Source organism: Grammomys surdaster, unplaced genomic scaffold, assembly GCF_004785775.1.
Source record: "Grammomys surdaster isolate TR1022 unplaced genomic scaffold, NIH_TR_1.0 210, whole genome shotgun sequence".
Classification (NCBI taxonomy): domain Eukaryota; kingdom Metazoa; phylum Chordata; class Mammalia; order Rodentia; family Muridae; genus Grammomys; species Grammomys surdaster.
In genome coordinates, this window is record NW_021604655.1 from 3,022,391 (window position 1) to 3,044,628 (window position 22,238).

Consider the following 22,238-nt stretch of genomic DNA (forward strand, 5'->3'; position numbering starts at 1 on the left):
TGTGTGTGTGTGTGTGTGTGTGTGTGTGTGTGTGTGTGTGTGTGTGTATACACCACAGGCCCACATGCAGAGTCAAGATAACTTTGGGTGTCTTTATCTGTCATTCTCTGTAGTAAAAATTCTGGAATTTTGGTTTCTTTAAAAAACACAGAAATGTAAGAATGAGCTTTCATTTTAATCCCAGGTGTAGGGTATGGGGCTGCTTTGGGCCGTCTGCAGCAGCTGACAGTGCTCTAGCAGAGGCATGCTTTTGCTAGCTCCAGACAGTTCCTGCAATTGTGTGACGTTTGGAATTCTGTTCAGAGGCTACATAAAAATGCTAGGGCCCCAAGAGGAGGGGTTGTTGGTCATGGGTACGAGGTTGGATGTAGTTTGTTAGTAGTCATGCTCAAAGAAGAAACAAAAGAAAAAAAATTAGATTCAGGAATCTCTCTCTCTCTCCCTCTATCCTTTCTCTTCGATCTAGCGCTAGGGAAGAAATGGGGAGGGGGCATAAAGGACGGGAGTGGGGAGAAGAACCCACAAACTGGCAAAGAGCAGCTGCAATGCTCTACCTAATTAATCTCTTCACACAGTGTGCATTGAACATGAAGCTGGCCACTGATGGTACAGAGAATTCCCAGTATCTCCTGTTTCTATCATTTAATACTGCGGTCACAGGCACATGTGGCTGAGCCTGGCTCTTTATGTGGAGCTGGGGAGGGAGGCTTATTCAACAAGTGCTCTTATTCCTGAGGCATCTCCTCAAAAAAACCCAAACAAACAAAACCCCCCAAACCCAGAGCTTCTCTGTGTAGCCCTGGCTGTCCTGGAATTCTCTCTGTAGTCCAAGCTGGCCTAAAATTCAGAGAATCATAAAAATATGGGCCATCACCACCCAATGTTTCAAACATTGCTACCATGTTCCTTTTCCTTGTCTAAGGTAAACATCAGTAACTGAGTAACTGACTTCTCTGGAAACAGAATCCTCAATTCAGTGGTTCTAGACAGGCCCTACTGATCAATTCATACTGACATATAAAAGGAAGCCTATCTGTTCTTCCTGTAGCAACTTATACAACTGTCCTCTTCTCTCCAGAACAATTACTTCTTTGTATTCTTAAAGAACTTACGTCTCTAAGGTCTATTATGAGTTATTACTTAGCATCCTCCTCCTTCCTCATAGATATGGATGTGCACAGTGAAGTAATGGTATTTTACTCAGCCTCAAGTCCCCTCTACAGCCTGTGTGACATCAATGGCTGCTGAATGGGACATTTTTTTCTTTTTTTCTCATCTGATCGTTCAAAATGACTTAATGTTTGAAAAATCTTATTTTAAAATACTTTAATTTGTCTTAGGCCTATTAGCCCAAGTTCATTCTATCAATTTTAGATAAAATTCTTGTACTCATTTAACATGGCATTGCCTGATAGTGCAGGCTAGCACAGCAGAGTCCAAGATTGCAAGGGAGGCACACAGTTGAGGGCACTGAGACCGTTCTCAGAGCCTTTATCCATGGGTAAGAGATGAACTGAGCAATCACACCTTTGGAATGTTACAGATCCCACCTCCATAATGCAGTGCAAAATCTATTCTGGATCATAATGCAGTGCAAAATCTATTCTGGATCATAATGCAGTGCAAAATCTATTCTGGATCATGAAGAAACTAAAGGACTCTGAGCGTCAAAAGTATACATTGCTCCAAAAAGGAAATGAACTTTAAAAAATAAGATGGAACAACGGAAAAACAAAAGAAAGAATGAAAAGAAAAAGGGAAATGTTAGGCAAACTGTCTGGTAAAGCCCACAAAACCTGCTTTACCCAAATCAAAAACCCAGTTCAAGCAGTATGGCCAGAATTAGAAGTACTGTAAGACCTATGCTGCCATCTAGAGGCTACATATGAGACGATTTTTTTCCCTGTTCACCAAGGACACAGTACTGAATAGGTCTGTCTTATTATAAAAGCCAGACAAGAAACCTTGACACCAAAGAAGAAATCCTAGAGTCTAGAGTCACAGTTATTCTTTCCTTCAATCATAGATTAAAATTAGAACTCAACGGAGCTAACTGTCCTAAGAGCTAGACATTGCGGTCCATGCCTCTCAAGCCCAATACCTGAGAAGTGGAAGTAGGAAAACTGCCTTGAGCTCAAAGCCAAGCTGGCTATACAGCAATATCCAGTCCCATAAGCAAAAAAAAAAAAAAAAAAAAATGTAGAATAAGTTTTCCATATAGTTAGCTACTTTTCAAAAACTCATGCCTACAGGGTACTAACACAAGAGTTTAGAAGCATTGGTTTTTCTTCGTTCGGAACAACCACTTTATTTCATACACTGGTCCAAACTTCAACAACGTAATTAACTGACTGAATTCACACGTTTAAATGGGAGCTGTCAGGATTCCTCAGTAGTAAAGAGCTCATCAGACATACCTGATGATACACCATTGAGATCTAGTTTGGTTCCCAGTACCTATAGCAAGTGGCTCACAATGACCTGTGACAGCAGTTCTGGGGGATCAATGCTTCGGGGCTCTTTGGGCACTCAGAAGCATGCATGCATACACATATGCAATTAAAACTGAAATAAATCTTTTGCAAGTTCAAAATGAAGTCTCAATTATTGTTTTTTACATAAAATGTTGCTTTTTAAAACTCTAAGAATGTAGCCAAATAACAATCTTACTCAAACTGCTAAACGAATGTGCAAAATTAAAAATTACCTATGAACACACCAGTCTTTAACCCCATACTAAATCCTTTCTGCCCAAGATCAGAAAGACAAAAAGGACATCTACTCTTACTACTTCTGCTCACCACTGTGGTGAAATTTCTAACTAAGGTAAGAAAGCAAAACTTTAAAAAAAAAAAAAAAAGTCTACATTAGAGAGGAAGAAACAAAATCATCCCCAAATAAGGAGTCTGCACATAGACAATCTTATGGCTAGGCATGTACACTTGACTAATAATAAGCACATGAAAACGTGTAAGCATTCATCATCATTGGGCAAATGAAACACAAACCCCTAGGATAGAAGTAATGATTTTTTAAAGGACAACAATGAATATTAGCATAAACCCCTCCACTGTTGGTGTAAGGATAAAATGGTTCATCCTGCCTGGAAACAATTCCTCACAAAGTCAAATACAGTGCTATCATAGGACCCTGGTTATAAACACAAGAAATGAGGATGCATGTCTACACAAAAACTTACACATGATTTCTCATAGCAGCATTGTCTGTCTATCTAGTCAAATAGTAGTCACAACAAGTACCCCCTGACTGGTGATACAATGTGATATACCTACCCAAAGGAATACTACTTGGCCATACAAAAGGGATTGATACATGCTATAACACAGATGAACACTGGAAATACTATTTTGGTAAAAGAATTCAGGGCTGGAGGGGTCTGTGTAATTTAACAGTGGAACACTTGCCTAACAAATGTACAGGCTCTGGGTCTGATACTCAGCACTTCAAATAGGACATAATAGAGATAAGGAAGAAAGATTAAAACAAGACTGAAGTCACAGACACTACACAGTACATGATTCCAAAGTAGGCAAATCCATACTAACATCAAAAAGATTAGTGGTGACTGAGCTCCTAGGAGCTAGAGGAGAAATGAAGCCCAGGGTCTGGGAGTGGAGAGGAAAACACCCTGGAATGACTGCTGCAGACGGAAGTGGTCGGTTTAACTAGGTGAGTTACAGGTAATATGAACAGTAAAGCTCAGTAAAGCTCGGTAAAGTGCTACAACAGCGAAACCTCAACTGCATCAGAATACCAAGGTTTAGCTGCAAAGAGAAGACCCTCAATTCCCCAAATTTTTACAACCTATTTTTAATTATTTCCAAATTAACCAATACGTAAGTCATTTGTATGAATACTGAAAAACTTGCCACCTTCAGAAACAAAAAAAACCTTCAGAAACAAGAAACAAATCAGAAAAGGGTAAAAATTGCAGAGAATCAGTAGTAAGATTCTCAGCAATTAAATGGGTCTTAGGAATAAAGGCAGCATCCTACTGTTGAAATTTACAGGGTCAAATCGGTACCACACCCATATCAGAATGGTGATGAGGCAGGGTTCAAGTGGACACAGTCAAACAACTAAAACACTTCAGGTTATATGTAATACACCCCCCCCCCACACACACATATAAAAATCACAAGGTTTTCAAACACTACTTTTCATCACTAAAACACCAATTACCTAAAACTAGAGCAATTTTCAGAAACTTTCATCCTTTGAGTTTTAAGCAATGAGCTTCATTAGATACAATGTGTCATTCCTCTAAGGGCATCAATAATTGGCCATTCCTTCATTCCACCAGCAAACATTTACACCTTGCAAACTTTGTCAGTTGACCCATACACTACAAAGGCAGCCTCAAAAATGACTCTGTCTTTAAAAAATTACATTTAGTCCAAGAGCTAAAACAAACATAACAAGTCCCAAGAACTGCAAAAGTACCTTAAAAATGAAACAAATCTATAAAAAGTTATTGTATTCTAAAACCTGTACTCCAAAAGAGTTAACTGATAACCATGTATCAAATCAAACCGTAGGGTAAGGCTCACCTTCCAAAAGATACAATCTAGTCACTGTCAGCACTACAAGGTTCTTGTTATTCCTATACTAACACTTAACAATACCGCGAACTAACAATGATGTTTTGAGGCCAAATATTTTTTGCATTTTTCATCTCATCATCTTCATCAGGGCAGATATTTGCATGGAAACAGTATCACTGGTCCCCAGGACCCATCAGTTCCTACTGCTTATTTTTCACCCTTGTCACCCTTTCAATTAATGGAGGAGAGAACACTCAGACATCAAAACGCTAGATTAACATGTCAAGTGAAGGACAGCCCTAGAGCAATGAAGAATCTAAGAGGACAAAAAAAGATGTTTTTATGCAAATACACTCTACACATTAAAACAAAGAGACTGTATCCAAGAAGTCCAATATCGATGTAGTCGTCTCCATTTCTAACTTAAAGCATTTTCTTTTTTTTTTTTTTTTTTTTTACTTTTATCTGCATTTATTTTATGCTGAATTTATCCCGTGCCATGAGCTTCTGTTTCTTCAGGGATATCTTTTTCTTCTGTGCAACCTCCTCTTCTGGCTTTGGACAATTTGATCCTCCTCAGTGAGGATCATCTCAATGTGGCAGGGGTTGCTCATGTACGGGTTAATCCGGCCATGAGCTCTGTAAGTTCGTCGGCGCATCTTAGGTGCCTTGTGCACCTGTATGTGTTCGATCACTATAGCGTCTGAGTCTAAACCCTTAAGTTGAGAATTACTCTCTGCGTTTTTTAAAATTTGTAGCAAAAACTCTGCACTCTTCTTTGGCCACCGTCCCTGTGTCCAGCCCCATTGTTTGGCCTGGGCGCACCTACCAACTCCACCATTATACCGACGGAATGGCACACATTGACTTTTTGAAGTGACATCCTTCAGGTACTTGGTAGCTTTGCGGATGTGCATGCCCTTGATGGCCTGGGCAGTTTCCCGGGTGTTCTTAAAGTGAACGCGAAGGTTTGAACCTCGTGATTTACAAGATTTTGTGGGATTTTCCGGGTCAAGAGAGTAGCGAACCATCTTGACGAGTCACCTTTCGCCGCTTACAGGAAGAGGAAGCCTTAAAGCATTTTCTTACCTCAACTAAATTCACTATGGTCAAGGAAAATAGGAGTGAGTTACAAAGTACAGTTATAGAAGTTGAAACAGGCTCAGTTATAAACTAAAATGTAATTTAAGAGTCTCTGCTGTGTTTATCCTACCCACACTGGCAGGAAACAGTCTTTGTTATTCAGTTTAAATTCAGTGATTAAAGCCAAGCAAAGTGGCTCCCACCTCTGATCCCTTCGTTTGAGAGGCAGAAGTGGACTGATATCTGTAAATTCAAGGCCAGCCTGGTCTACAAATTGAGTTCCAGGATAGGCAGGGCTACACAGACAAACCCTGTCTCAAAAACAAACAAACAAACAACAACAACAAAAAAAAAAACAGAAAAAAAAAAGTTCAGTGATTAAGATGACTTAGTTGACTGTAACTAACCCCAATCCCAATGTCTTCAGTCCTTAGAAGTACAAATACTTAGCAGTAAGGATGGCTCGGTAGGTAAGCAAACACACTATCAAACCTGATGACTTTAGTTTAATTCCCGGAACCCACATTGACAGAAAGAGAGTCAGCTCTCCCAAGTTGTTCTCTGACTGCTGTACAAATGTGTGCATAATGAAATTAATTAATTAATTGGAAAATTAAAAACACTTGAATTTATCCACCACCAAAGATGACATTACATAAACTGCCAATATTGAAAATGTACAATTTAATGTGACGCCCCACAGCGTCCATTCTAAATGTCTGTTCTAACTGTACAGAAAGTCACCCAAGTATACAGACTTTGGTTCATTTTAGTGTATAATTTTTTATTATTATTATTATTTTTTTTTTGGTTTTTCGAGCCAGGGCTGTCCTGGAACTCACTCTGTAGACCAGGCTGGCCTCGAACTCAGAAATCTGCCTGCCTCTGCCTCCCAAGTGCTGGGATTAAAGGTGTTTACCACCACTGTCTGGCTAATATTTTTATTTACTTGCAAGATTTTTGTTTTGTTTTGCTGTTTTATGAGACAGAGTTTTTCTAGCAGCACTAGATGTCCTGGAATTCTCTATGTAGATCAGGCAGGCCTTGAACTCAACAGCAATCTACCTGCCTCTGCCTCTAAAATTCTGGGATTAAATGCTTGCACGAGTATTTACAAATTTTTTTTAAATAATAAAATTTATAAAAAGTTAAAATTATATTAAGAACAGTTAATAGTAATAATGCTTTAATTGTGGATTTTTATACTATGAAAATCCAATAAAATAGACTTCATTGATTCTTAGTGAACAAGCTCATTATTCTGAAAATTAGTAAGAAAAACAAGCCATTTATCTTTTCATTCTAATGGGAACAACTTTTGAGGCCATCAAATAGTTGATCACTTCTTCTTTATAAGAAAATTCAAGATAATAAGAAGGGATGACAGAATAAGATTATGACAATCTTATAACTTTTATTGAAATCATGAATCTGGACAGTAACCAAAGGCTGCTACTGTGGGAAAGGTCAGTGTGGCAATACCTTGATCAACTATGGATCCTAGTGTTAACTGAAATGAGATAAGCAGACAATAGCCTTAAATAGACACACCACCTATAAAATATTCCTGCCAAAATTAAAATAAAAAATGAAACCTGTATCCATGCAAGCTTCCAAATCTAACTTCCATGAAATAAAAAGATCGGATAGTCATGTATACATTCATAAGTACGTCTTCAAGGATATAATCAACAAAATACAGAATGTGGCAAATTCTAAAACAATTCACTAAATTTAGCAAATAGCAAGAAAAAAAATAAGAGGTCTAACTAGATAACAGACTAAAAGAGAATATCAATTAAATGTAGTTTATAACACTTATGTAGATCATGACTAAAGGAAACCAACTCTATGTATAGTCATTTGTAATTTAACCAGGGAAATCTGACCCATGACTGGGCAGTTTAAGACACTAAGTAGCTTGTTAAAACTTTTTAGGCATAGTGGTACAGGTCTGCAGGACAACTCCTTGGGATGTTGAGACAAAGAATCATGTATTTGAGAGCATCCTAAGCAACATTACCTCCTCCCTACTCCTGCCACAATAGCCCAAGAACTCACTGATCTGGAACTCACTCTATGGCTCAGAGGACTGGCCTCAAACTCATACCCCTTTTGCCTCAGACTTCTAAGTGTTGTATTACAGGTGTGTACCACCAAGCCTGGTCTGTAAGACTCCTTTAAAAAAACAACAATGGAATTTTTAAAGCCTTAGCTTTTAGAAACATAAGTGAAGCTACTTGGCACGAGTGGTAATACAGGGCATTGGACTTGCTTTAGAACGCTGTGGTACTATGAGAGGCTACTTATTCTAAGTGAAACCATATTGGACGTATGCCGATTACCAAAACTGGGCCATAGACATGAGCTTACTACTCTGTTCTCTACTTTATAGTCTGTTTAGATTTTTTCTGTAATAAAAAGTGGAAAAATATTTTTCTCAGCAGATAATGATTACACAGAATACAGAAATTTCAGCTACAACTAGAGATGGCACAGCTAAAAAATAAGTTTGGTAACAGCATCTTCTTGATATGACAAGCATAAAGTTTACTGCATTAAAAATACATAAAAAAATCACATAGATCAGGCATTGATTATTAAGATGATTATACCATTTATAATCTAACGTGAGAAACAAAAGGAGTCCTAGCCCATGCAAGCCACTCAGTCATGAACTTAAGAACCACAGATCAGCCTTCTCTTTATAAACCCTCAGCAGCCATATCACACTTAGTAGTCATTAATTCTGCCAAGGCATAAACTTTAATGCAAGAAATGAAATCACCACAGCAGAGCGGAGAGTGAGGAGAGGATCACTTAAGATTTCTACCTTAAAGTAGTTTATTATTGTACATTCCTTGATTCCTGAAGGGATTGAAAAGGCTTTTGGTTAAAGAAACCCAACTCAATCATGGCTGGAGTTGGGCCTCTGTGGTGGTGGAGCGCTAGCTGTAGGCCTTAGGCCTGATCCGCAGCAGGAGGATGGGAAAAGCCAACAGCGGATGACAATGATGGAAAGGGAAGCTTAGAAATGACAATGTTGCGGTTAAATGTTGAACTTGAGAGTGACAAACCAATGACGTCAACAGTCACTGTAGGCGGTGCATGCTCTAAAAAACCAGTTACAAAGCTATACAATTCTCCCAACAGTTACAAAACTGGAATTTTTAAAGGAAATTACACATCAGATCAGGAGTCTCAGGAGGTATGGTTTGAGAACAAGGTTCCAACACTGTCCTGATAATAACTATCTCTCCTTTCACAAAGTGACAATGACCTCTAAAACCTATTCTAATGAATGTCAGACGAGAAGAGAGAAAGTATATAAGGAAGTCATCTTTGAGATTTCTTTGGTTTCTTGAAACAGGGTCTTGCTGTGCTGGCCGTTACCTCCCACTAGCGTCGCAGCACTCTGAATGCTGTGGTCATATTTCTAGGCACGCACCACCATACTCAGTATTAAACTTTTTGTTAATAAAAAGCATGGATCAAACCCAGAGCCTACTATATACTAGGCAAGGACTCTAGTACTGAGGACTACTACTAGCCCCCAAAAATAAATTTTGTTGTTGCTTTGGCTTTTGAGACAAAGCCTCACAATATAGCTCTAATTACCCTCGAATTCAAAGGTTTTCCAGTCTCTGCTTTCTGAGTTTTGGGATTAAAGATGTGAGCCATGATGTCCGTATTCAAAGGAGTAATTTTAAAACAAAGGGCATATGGAGACAAATGAGAAATTTTTTGAAAAAATGTTTTACATTTAATTGTGCGTGCGTGCATGCGTGCGTGTGTGTGTGTGTGTCTGTATACACTGTTGAACTTGTGTCATCAGGCTTGGCAGCTAGCATCTTTACCCACTGAGCCATCTTGGGAAACAAAGCATTATTCATAGGTGCAACTGTGTTCTCGGTCTTTCATATATCCCTTCCCTCTCATTCCATGCAGTCTGTGCCAGACCAATCCCTCTAAACTCTATCTGTACCCAGGACTCAGGCCTGGTGCCTCCGGGTACTCATGCTATTGTCAAAGAACTGGCTCAAACACAAACATGTGAGCTGGTGCAGAACAGCTAAAAATCTCTCCCAGCAACTATCTTTTGGAACATCCGGTGAAAGCACTCTTCCTTTGGGAATCATGAGACTCAAAGCCACAACTGGATCTCTTTTTACTCCCCTTCCCTAGGGTTGAGAAAAAGCTAGCAGCAGCAGCAGCAGCAGCAGCAGCAGCAGCAGCAGCAGCAGCAGCAGCAGCAGCAGCAAGTCTCTAGGACTAACTGCACGAGGAAAGTGAAGCCTAGATATACAAAAGCGAGAATAAGAACACACACCAGTGACATCATTAAGAGCCACAAATCTAGACAATTGCACGGCTATCTGCACCCCTGGACTTTCAACACACTAATGAGAACTGACAAAGTCTCTCTTCAGATCGAGCTTGCTTTAGTCCTGTCATATCACTTATAACCAAGAGATGTGTACTGCACAAAGAATTTCTACCAGTTAAGTTCAGTCAATATTCTAGCATGTTCTGACACAAAAGGTACAAAGTTACACTGAGTTCTTACCTTCAGATGGCTTGTCTTTGCCTTAGTAAAAGGAAAATTATATTTTCATGAGTTATAACTAGAATTCACTATGGAATATACACATATAACCCTGTAACATTAATAGTGTACTCACACTCATCCAGTCCCAGCTGGTAGGCCAGGTTCTGTAGGCCTCGTACCTTCTCCATCAGATTAGCTGTAGTGAGACTCCCCAGTTCTGAAATAAAAGACTTTATTTCAATATCACTTCTCTCTACTCCTCTCAACAGTTGGTTTGAGTTGACAGTTCTTATAATAAACTGCTTCAAGCTGGGCTGGGAGTACATACACTGAATGTCAGAACATGGCCTGGCATGCAGGAAGCCCTGGGCTTGATCACTAGCACAGTGAGAGGGCGAGGAGGATTGAAAGCTTAAATCCCTTCCTGAATAAGTGCAAGATAGAACCTTATTTCTTCTCCTCCAATTTTATAAACTGTCCAGCAAAAAAGAGTACAGATTTCTACCACTGCAAAACACCTTGGTATGAATACTTAACAGTTTAAGTGGTTTTTTCCAATATTTTTAAATGTATGTAGTGTGTATGCGCACGCTACTGCATGTGTGTCAGAGAGCAAGCTGAAGGAGTTGCTCTCTCCTATCATGTGGGTTCTAGAGAGCACACTCGGGTCGTCAGGGCTGGGAAAACGTTCCTTTACAGCGCAGTCACCTCGCCTGCCCAAGGACCCATTTGTAACATTCACTTTTGCCTGTCATACAAAGTGAACATACCAATAAAATATGAAGCCTTACAATGTGACATGTCACCGAGAAAACCTTGCAGACACATCTTGGTCACGTAAAATAGATGCCTCCATTTCTAAATCCCATGCTTCCCATGTGATTACACATAATCACAAATAACAGCAACAAAATACTGTTTATCATGTTCTCAACTGCAGAAAGCAAAAACTAATATAAATCCAAATTTCCCCCTTCAAATCCAATTTTCCTTATTTTGTTTTCAATTAATTACACTTTCCTCCCAGATTCTACTTACTTAAAATAGATATTACACCTCAGATTTTCATTTAAACAGCACCTAATTCCTTGTTTAAACTAGAGGTGAGTTTACATAAAACATAATGCTACGTGAACGCTCACTAAACAGTTAAAGTTTTCTTAAGAAACATATGCTCATCAGTTAATACATAAATACTTCTGGATTATCAGGACAATGAGCCTGAGATGCCTTTGGGACATAATTTTTCCATAGGTTAAAAGGAATCAGCATTTAAACATACAGACAGTGAACAACAACAACAACAACAACAACGCCCTTACTAAATTTCCCCCTGAATTATGACGGCCCCGTTACATGTGATAATATCCACACTTCTGAAATCGCAGAAAGGAGTTCTGGGATTCCTGTATCATCCTGCAGTCTCACCTGCATCTAGCATATGTGACTTTCTTGACCGGCTCAGCTGCTTAAATAGCTCAAGAATCCCTGATCTTTGCCTTAATTTCAGCCTATTACTTTACCACCTCATGAATCTCAACACTATAAGAAAGATTTTTGTAAAAAAAGAACAAAGTCATATAATTAACTTTTAATTTAAATTTTCATTCTGATTGAACTAAATCATTTATCAAAAAACAGTATTCACTGCTTATAGAATTCTTTATAGAAGAAACTGAAAGGACAGAAAGAAAGGAAGAAAAAAGAAAAAGAGAAAAGCACTACGGCAGTGGTTCTCAACCTTCCTGATGCTGTGACCCTTTAATACAGTTCCTCATGCTGTGGTGACCCCCAACCATAAAATTATCTTCATTGCTACTTCATAACTGTAATTTTGCTACTGAATTGTAATGCATATATCTGATACGCAACCCCCAAGAAAGAGACATTTGACTCCCAAAGGGGTCTCGCTCGACACACAGGCTGAAAACCAGCACTGAGAGGCTGTCATTTCATAGTACTAATGGCAATATAAGGCACTTCTATTACAGTGAAGATCAGACTTTAAAAGATCAGAATTTAAACTTTATAAGCTTGTAAATACTGGTCATTTTATCTCCAAACCTTGGTTTTTATCATACCTAACAGGGCCTTCATAATTCAGGAAGAAATTTATGTAAGGGGTTTTTTTTTTGTTTGTTTGTTTGTTTTTTGCCTAATGTAAGCATTATACAAAATTAAGTTAATATTAAGAAGAATAAGAGTGAAAAAGTCCATGATGGATTCTTGAACTGGCTGCATTTCTACACATGCAAAAAGTAGAGAAAAGCATTCCAGGGGCTGGAGGGATGGCTCAGCGGTTAAGAGCACTGACTGCTCTTCCAGAGGTCCTGAGGTTCAATTCCCAGCAACTACAACCATCTGAAATGGGATCTGATGCCCTCTTCTGGTGTGTCTGAAGACAACTACAGTGTACTCATATAAATGAAATAAATCTTTAAAAAAACCAACAACATTCCAGTCAGCTATGAAGAACTATAAAAACAGAAAAGGAGGCGGAGTGAAGCCAAGAAGACTGTAGGGAGCAGTGACAGAAAACCTGCCCAGGAGTTTGTGGAAGGACATAAATGCAAGAGCAAATGTGAGAGGACAAGCCAGGCTTAGGGGCTGCCCACAGTCCCAGGTACTCAAGGGTTAAGAGAGCAGGACACTCATGAGCTCAGAGACCAAACTGAGAAATGGAAAGAGACACAGTTAAAACAACAACAACAACCACCAAGCCAGATGGTTGTGGTGCAAGGCAAGTCTTTAACCCTAGTACACAGGATGCAGAGGCAGCAGAACTCCAAGTTCGAGGCCTGCCTGGTCCACGACAGCCAGGGCTACAGAGAAACCTTGTCTTGAAAACCCAAACCAAACCAAGCCAAGAAAGAGATAGTAGACACCAGCATCACATACCTTTCAACATATCGATGTCATCACGTTCTATTTCAGCCATCCATTTCGGTGGAGAGCTTGTGATGGGCTGTCAGAAAATAAGAATATATTCACTCAGACACATCCTTCTTATAAGAATGTAGTTTGTTATATAGCTTTCAGATTGTTTAAAAACCCTGGCAAACTGCAATCTCAAATATCCAGGGTTTGTGGGTAGAGATGGCTCATTGGGCAAGAGCACTGACAGCTCTTCCAGAGGACCCAGGTTTGATTCTCAGCACCCACAACCATCTGTGACCTCAGTCACTTGGGATCTGATGCCTTCTTCTGGCCTTCTTAAGCACCAGACACAAACATGGTACACACACATACATACAGCCAAAATACCCACACACAAAAAACAAACAAACAAACAAACAAACTTTTAAAACCAAGTTTCTAGGTCGAGATATTACTTCAAAAAGTCTCTGCACGGGCTGGAGAGATGGCTCAGTGGTTAAGAGCACTGACTGCACTTCCAGAGGTCCTGAGTTCAAATCCCAGCAACCACATGGCGGCTCACAACCATCTGTAATGAGATCTGATGCCCTCTTCTGGTGTGTCTGAAGACAGCTACCGTGTATTCATATATAATAAATAAATAAATCTTTAAAAAAAAAAAAAGTCTCTGCACAAAACTCTGCTGCTCGGTCGTAAAGCCGGGCTCAGTCGTAAAGCTGGCTCAGGGAGGCCGCTCTGAATGAACGTTGGCGCGGTTGTTATTACTATTTCATGCATCCATTAGTTCAGCAATAACATTACTTTAAATTCTGTTCTTATGAAAGTGTCTGACAGAAAGAAGAATAAAAAATAATAATAAAAATCTCAACTCAAGTGGCAAAAGAATAAAATGGTTATCACCTGAGATTTCACTATTAGCTTTTCTTTCATTTATTTATTTGTGATGTGGAGGGAGAGGGAGAGGAGAGCACGCATGTGCCATAAAGCAGGTATGTGGAGGTCAGAAGTCAACTTGCAGAAGTCAGTTCTCTCCTTCAATCACATAGGTCCAGGGATTGAACTCAGGTCATCGATGAGGTCTGACGATAAATGTGTTAACTGTTGTTGAGCCACCTCACCAGCACAGTTCATGATTGTGTAGAAATTTCTAGAAATTTTCAGCATTTTAAATATCTTCTCATTTCTATAAGTAAACTTAAAATTGTAAAAGCCCATTTGTAAGATCAGTAGCTTTCAAATCTAGTTGCATATAAGAGTCACCTAGATAACTCTAAAAAATAATAAATGTTAACAGACATAGTGGGATAAACAATCTGAGCAAAAACTGAGACACAAAGGGTAACAAGTTCAAGGTCAGCCTCAGTTATGGTGGTGGTTTGAGGAGAACGGCCCCTATAAGCACATATACTTGAACACTTAGTCCCTAGTGAGTGGAACTGTTTGGGAAGGGTTAGGGGGTGTGGCCTTGTTGGAGGCAATGTGTCACTCAGGATGGGCTTTGAGGTTTCTTGCTCTACATCTGCCTGCTGCTCCTGGATAAGTAAGCTCTCAGCTACTACTCCAGTACCACACCTACCCGCCTATTGCCACACTCCCCGCCCCTACCATGATGATCTCTGACACTGTAACCAAACCCCCAATAAAATGCTTTTTTTTTTAATAAGTTGCCTTGGTCATGGTGTCTCTTCATAGCAATACAACAATGACTGAGACAGCTACAGTAATATCATTTCCTCTCTTATCCCTGTGCAGAAACCAAACCTAGGTCATTAAGAGGGGCTACTAGAAAGAAGAGAGTTAATGAATAAAAAACCACCACCACCACCACCACCACCACCACCACCACCTGGTAGTGAGCTTGGTGCCAAACCTGATGACCTGAATTCAAACCCCAGGAATTTCATACTAAAAAGAGAACCAACCCCTATATAAATAAAGGGGGAGGCTTCAAAGTTATACTTGGGGTAAACAGAACACCAATGTTACATCAAGTATTTCCAATGTCTAACCTTAAAGCCTATGAGCTGAGCAAAGAGGCTAATGGACAAGGGTCAGAATGTCCAAATAAAGAATTTAAGCAGAGAAAGGGACTATCAGTAGTTAACAGTATGATAATATAAACATATTTAGAAGTCTACAATCAAAGATGACTAGAAGACTATGACAATAGTCTTGAAAATAAAGATTTGAGCTTTTTACCCAAGAGCGAACTTTGGGTAAACTCCCACAGACAGAAGCTGTTTACTTACACTCTTGAAAGAAGCTGCAAATTCAGCAACACCGGGTACTAGAAAGAAAAAACAGTTATTCATTCGTGAAACACTGTGTTCAGGTACTGAGGATTTAAATAATAAAGAAATGCTGGGTGGTGGTGGTGGTGGTGGTACAAGTCTTTAATCCCAGCACTCAGGAGGCTGACCCGGGGGAATCTCTGTGAGATCGAGACCACTCTGGACTACAAAGCAACTTCCAGGAGAGCCATGGTTACACAAAGAAACCTTGTCTGAAAAGAACAAAACCAAACAAGCTAACGAAAAACCTAAAAACTAAACACCAAAGTCTTGCCTTCAAGTAACTTACAATCTAGAAAAGGACAGAGCATAAATCATTAACATTACTAAAGCATTTCAGAAAAGCCATCAGGTATTACAGGAAGACAAATACAAACAAACAAACGCTCAATGAGAATAACAGGGCAGAAAAAGCTTCTCTGAGAAACCAATGCCTCCTGCTTTTTGTTGTTGTTGTTGTTGTTGTTCTGGTTTTTTGAGACAGGGTTTCTCTGTGTAGCCCTGGCTGTCCTGGAACTCACTCTGTAGACCAGGCTGGCCTCGAACTCTCGAACTCAGAAATTTGCCTGCCTCTGCCTCCCAAGTGCTGCGATTAAAGGCGTGCCACTACTGCCCGGCTTAATGCCTCCTGCTTTAAAGGACCAGGATTTGGCCTGGAGAATAGTAAGTCATCTCTCACCAGAAAGTTTTAATTCCCTTTCCAGGGCTAGAGATTTAGACCAAGGGTAGAGTGCTTTTCTAGCAAGCACATGACCCTGGGTTTGATTCCCCAGGGCCGCAAATAAATAAATAATATAAATAAGCTAAACATTCTTTTCAGTTGTCCTGTTTGATTTACTCAAATGCCTCATGGATAGTATCACATTAAAAAAGCAAAAAAAGCTAAAATTACATATGTAAAATGAAATAATGTTCAATTCTATTAATTAAGAAATACAAGCTAGGGCTCAGTGGGGAAAGGCACTTGTCACCAAGCCCACAACCTGAATTGTAGATTCCCATATTTACAGTAAAAAGACAGAACTGACTCAGATGGGCTGTCCTCTGATCTCCATACATGCATCATGGCACATGGGTGCTTCTCTCAGCCCAATAATGAATATAATTTAATTTTTAAAAAATGCAAGCTAGCCGGGCAGTGGTGGCGCACGCCTTTAATCCCAGAACTTGGGAGGCAGAGGCAGGTGGATTTCTGAGTTCAAGGCCAGCCTGGTCTACAGAGTGAGTTCCAGGACAGCTAGGACTACACAGAGAAACCCTGTCTCGAAAAACCAAAAAAAAAAAAAAAAAAAAGCAAGCTAAACATAACAACAAGGAGTAACACTGGCTACATACAGGACAGATATGCAAGGATGTTCACTGACACACTGCCTGTGAAATACAAATGAGGTAACTTAGGTTTCCAAATAGAATATAAATATAGAAGCTAGAATATACGTATCCACTGTAATATATATAAAACAATGAGGTGGACCTGCACAGATCGACGTGGGAAGACCCATCAAATTACTTGTTGAAATAAATTACCCTGAGGGCTCTACACATATTACATCATCATTATCAAAAACAAAAGCTCCTGTGTGCGTGACATACATACACATACATATATAACATATGTATGTATATGTTTATCTGTACAAGCATAAAAAAAATGTCCAAACCACCCTGTATAAAATTACGAACAATATTTAAGTATTTCACTAAAGGAGATGAAGAAATGCTTTGTGCATCTTGGTATTATCTAAAATTATAATTTCAGATATGTAGTTTTCTAAAGCTCCTTATCACTTCTTGTCTTGCAATGTTCTGAAAAATTAAACCACTAAGTCTTTATTTTTACTGCTAATCAATCTTTTCTCTTGAAGCAAAATAAAAGCTTTAGTCATCAGATACATGTTAACACTGCAAAATTCTCCCAAGGGAGCACCAACTCTCCTGCTTCAATTCTAATATGAGAAAAGTCAAAACTTACACTGTTCTGGCCAAAGATCAGGTGAGGCACGGTCAAGTTTCTCAAAACTTAGCAAAGATGCTTCCAAATCTGTCCCTAGAACCAAACAACAAGATGAGATGAGAAACACATCCATTTACTTTTTATTATTTTTTAATCTCAAAAAACATAACCTGAAACACTCAATTAGAAGTTTAGAGATCTGAACTATTGATTCCCTGAAACTCTATTGAGGCATGACGCAATACAAGTAAACTTGATTCTCCCTCATCAAAACTCAGACTTCCACTCTATTAAATAAGAGTGTTTAAGAAAGTCAGGGCTCAGTGGCTAAGAGCACTGACTGCTCTTCCAGAGGACCCATGTTCACTCCTCAACACTGCATGGCAGCTATAACTGTCTATAATTCCAATTAGCACACATGTAGTACAGAGACATACAGGTAAGCAAATTACCTTTACATACATGTAAAATTTTTTCAAAGACGAGTTTATCAGCTGGACATGGTGATTGACAGCTGTAACCCCAGCATTTGGGAGACTAAGGCAGGAACACTGAAAGATCAGCCCAGACTGTACGGCAAAACTCCTTGTAGAACAGAGTGTCAACAAATCCACCCGTCTTCATTACACTCTTCATCTTGTCTCCAGTTACAGTCAGCTAAGTGTCACTGCTCTCAGGAAAGACAATCTCTACTGTAGTCCATTGTCTTCAGCTTTGACAAGCACCTCAGTCTTGTACCATCAGTTTCTATCTCAGGCTCACAGTCAACAAGCAAGCCTGATCTAGAATTTATCTCCTTTTAGACTTATTAAAAGGACACTTCGATGGGTGGAGGTGGTGAATCCCCAGCACTCAGGAGGCAGAGGCACGTAGATCTTTGAGGTTGAAGGCAGCCTGTATACATAATAAGATCCAGGACAGCCTGGGCTACATAGTGAAACCCTGTCTCATAAACATAAGTAAATGAATGAGAGAGACAGAGAGAGAAACTACTCAATGTTAACCAGGTCTCCACATGTATGCACATACATGCACCAGTACCCACAAGCATGTCTGAGTGTAGATACACACAGAGAGAAACATGCAAATTCTCCCTTTAAAGGTATAACCTCCCCTCCTGGGTATCCTGTTGTCCTTACTCTCTTACTGTACACTGGTGTGTGTGTGTATGTGTGCGTGTGTGCATGCGCGTGCGTGCATGTGTGTGTGTGGTATATGGATGTAATAAGTGCACAGATAGGCATATAACTATAAAGGACCAGAAAGGATGCTGGGTGTCTTTGTTTTGCTCTCAGGTTTATTGTCTTGAGACAGAGTTGCTCACTAAACCAGAAGCTAGCTAGCCAGCAAGCTCTCAGGATCCAGCTGTTTCTGTGCATGCCCTCCCTGCCCTCACAGTGCTGGCAGTACAACCATGCCTGGCTTCAAACTCAGGTCCTCTTATTTGCAAAACAAGCATGCTTACCTACTGTTTATCCTCTCCCCAGGCCCTGCACTCTCTCCTGAATGCTGAGCTGGGCGGTGGTGGCGCACACCTTTAATCCCAGCACTTGGGAGGCAAAGGCGGGCGGATTTCTGAGTTCGAGGCCAGCTTGGTCTACAGAGTTCCAGGACAGCCAAGACTATACAGAGAAACCCTGTCTCAAAAAACAAAACAAAACAAAACCTGAATTCTGTCCCTACATGCACTGAAACTACTGTCATCAAGATTACCTATGCTAACTCCTCCCCCTTATTTCCCTTCCGCAGCCTCTCTATGGCATGTGATATTCTTCCTCCCTGCTTTTCTGAAACTACTATGCTCGTTCCCTCTTAGTGACTCCTCTTTTAGTCTGTGCCACTCAGCTCTCAGACTGTGCTGGCTTTACTTTCTACTACAACTTTCACCACTATATACCAATGACAATTCGTATTTCAAGGCTCAACCAGTCTCCTGTCCAAGAGGCTACTTGATGTCTCTCCATTTGCATGTAGAGAAAACCCCTTAATACTGCAATGTTCGAAACCTTACTTTCTCAACCCTCTCCATCTCAAGAAATTGCAATGTCACGGACCAGTTCTTTAATGATTTCCTTTCCCTTAGTTTTCATTTGTGTAGGGTCCAGCATTCCATGTATTCTGCATCCTCTGGCCTCTGCACGATGGCTGCCACCATTTCTACAGGCCTGACTTACCTCTCCCCAGATTGCTCTGCTTTTGCTTGGTTTGCCTCCAGGAGTCACTGTGTTACCTTTTTATACGCACAAGCACATCTCCAGCATTAGTAAACTTAAGCTTCATCTCAGATACAAACGACTTCGATTTGAAGAAGAGCTGTATGCTCTTTTTGATTCTAGAGACCTCACATATCTAGGAAAACTAGCCTTTCACCACAACCTTCCAGACCCTGCCTTTTAGAAATCCTGTTCTCAGGAGACCTCCACAGACACCAAGGTGAACTACAATTTTTAAAAACAACAACAAAAATCCTACCTACACTTTTTTTTTCTAGTAAGAAAAAGATGTTTTAGCAAAAAAAAAAAAAAAATCACCCAGGCTAGAAAATCTCTTATGTTGTGAACACAATTTAAGATATGTGAATGTGCTCAAAACTTAAAATGCAGTCACACCTAAAACTTCAAAATCAAGTCAGAGGCCAGGCACAGTGGTACAGACTTATAATCCTGGCATACTGGAGGCACAGGTGGGAAAGCAAGAAGATAGTGCATCTGAAGACAACGTGGGCTACACAGTGAGACCCTATCTCAAAAAAGGAAAGGAAGAAAGGAGGGAAATCTGGTAACATCTTTTAATCTAATCTAATCATTCTTTTTAGTACTAAAGACTGAACCTAGGGTCTTATTCATGATAAGCAAGCTCTACCATTGAACTACATTCTCACTTTTTATTCATGTGTATGACTGTTTTGTCTGCATGGAACATATGTGGAGCACATGCATGCCTGATGCCCATGGAGCTCAGATCCACTGGAACCGAGTCATGAGCTGCCATGTGGATGCTGGGAATAGAATCCAGGTCTTTTGCAAAAGCACCAGGTGCTCTTAACCACTGAGCCATCTCTCCAGCCCCCACTGTATCCTCCTCACATTTTAAAAAAGATTTATTTATTTATTTATTTATTTATTTATTATGTATACAGTGTTCTGCCTGCTTGTACGCCTGCACACCAGAAGAGGGCACCAGATTTCATTATAAATGGCTAGGAGCCACCATGTGGTTGCTGGGAATTGAACTCAAGACCTCTGGAAGAGCACCAGTGTTCTTAACCTCTGAGACATCTCTCCAGCCACTCCTCCCTTATGTTTTAAAATAAAACTTTTTATTTCAAGCTGGGTGGTGGTGGTACATGCCTTTAATTCTAGCGCTCGGGAAGCAGAGGTAGGAGGAGCTCTGAGTTCGAGGCCAGCCTTATCTATAGAGAAAATTCCACAGCAGCCAGGACTACAAAGAGAAACTTGTCTCAGGAAAAGGAAAACAAAACAAAACCCAACAACCAACTAAGCCTCAACTTTTTATTTGAGACACGCTTTGCCAACAATTCTCTTTGCAGCCTAGGCAAGTCTCAAGCAACAATCCTCCTGCCTCAATCTCCCAAGTAGCTAGAATTAGAGATCACACATCAAGGCCAGTTTCACTTTTGGATAAACGTTAACTGATGGCAAAATCCTTTACAGGCATTATTCTAAAACCTAGGATTAAACTTATAAAATAAGACAACTTGGAATTTATAATTGGGTGTGGCCTGGGCAAAGTTAACAGAATAACAATGCTGACAAAGAATATACTGAGATACTGAATAATGACAGAAGAGCAATTCCAAATACCAAAGCAGAACCGCGAGCAAAAGCATACGGGTGTAACACGAACACCTATTTGCCACCTGAGATGACTTCCATCTTAGACGACATATAAGCAGATTTGCTCCTGCCCTCAGCTTACGGAAACAACACATAAGAGGGGTGATGGGTTAAGGAAGGGTTGAGAAGCGTTCGAAACTACATTAACAGGCCTAATTTTCATTCCCTCGGGACTCGGGGCAAGGAAACCAGGTCCCTGCTTCTCCTGCTGCCAAGGCAACGGTCCTGAACTGAGGAGACAAGCATCTTTCTCTCTCGGCTCGGTATAAGAATGAACCCTAGACCTCATGTCAGTCACCACTCACAGCTATAGAGCTTGAGAGACTCGTTCCAGCTCTACTGAGGTGAGAATAGAACAACACTCCAATGGGCCTGTTCAAAAAGAAAGCTCCCTTTCCCCGCAGCAGCCCCTCTTGAACCCTCAGCATCACCGATGGGCCGGAGCGACCTCTGTCCTTTTTTCCCGGATAGGGTCTCCGGCTGGTGGCCTCCTTCACCTACCTAGTACACAGCAAGGAAACCCGGTACCAGGCACCTGCTAGCTGAAAAGCCGACATACCCCAAAGAAGAGAGTGGGAGAGAAAGAAGTTGGGCCCAAGAAAAAAAGTGTAACCGTGAAGACGGTGGAAGTTCCCAGAGAAGCAGATAATGAGACTACAGGCCAACAATCTCCAAGCCGGCTCTTACCGTCTGTGGGAGACGCCATCTTCCAGCCCATGTCACGTGACGAGGCCAACCGTCGGCGGGAAAGTGAGGACCCGCAAGCCACGCCCCTAGCAGGGATAACCTATCCTTAACTCTCAGTCCGGCCTCGTTTCTCTACCTCATAGGGTAACATTTGCCTAGTCCCACCCCAGGCAGCAGCCCCACCCGCAGAGTGGTAGTTAAGGTAGAACGTAGGCAAAATTCTTCAAGGACCTTATTTACTTTCCTTTGCAAAGGGGCGAGACCTTGTGGGTACCCGTAGCCAATCGGAGTTCCCGGTTAGGGGGCGTCTTCCCTGTGTGCTTAATATGCAGTACCAAGTCGAGGGGGCGGCTCCCTATCTCCGCCAACAAAAAT

The 22,238-nt window shown here is 40.5% G+C and overlaps 1 protein-coding gene across 5 annotated transcripts in view; it reads right to left on the bottom strand.

The window, feature by feature from the left end:
• The window catches only part of Lin52 (lin-52 DREAM MuvB core complex component), an 86,469-nt gene extending 64,368 nt beyond the window's left edge, over positions 1–22,101 (bottom strand). For 2 of the 5 annotated variants that reach the window (XM_028771928.1, XM_028771930.1), the window contains exons 1-6: positions 21,864–22,101; positions 17,338–17,412; positions 15,324–15,361; positions 13,096–13,162; positions 10,331–10,414; positions 10,216–10,236 (exon numbers count right to left, since the gene is read on the bottom strand). In XM_028771928.1, coding sequence (XP_028627761.1) covers positions 10,216–10,236; positions 10,331–10,414; positions 13,096–13,162; positions 15,324–15,361; positions 17,338–17,412; positions 21,864–21,894 — 316 coding nt within the window. In that variant the 5' untranslated portion in view covers positions 21,895–22,101. The remainder of the gene's footprint in view (positions 1–10,215; positions 10,237–10,330; positions 10,415–13,095; positions 13,163–15,323; positions 15,362–17,337; positions 17,413–21,863) is intronic. The other 3 variants (XM_028771929.1, XM_028771932.1, XM_028771931.1) reach the window with 2 other exon arrangements.
• Between the last annotated feature and the right edge of the window lie 137 nt (positions 22,102–22,238).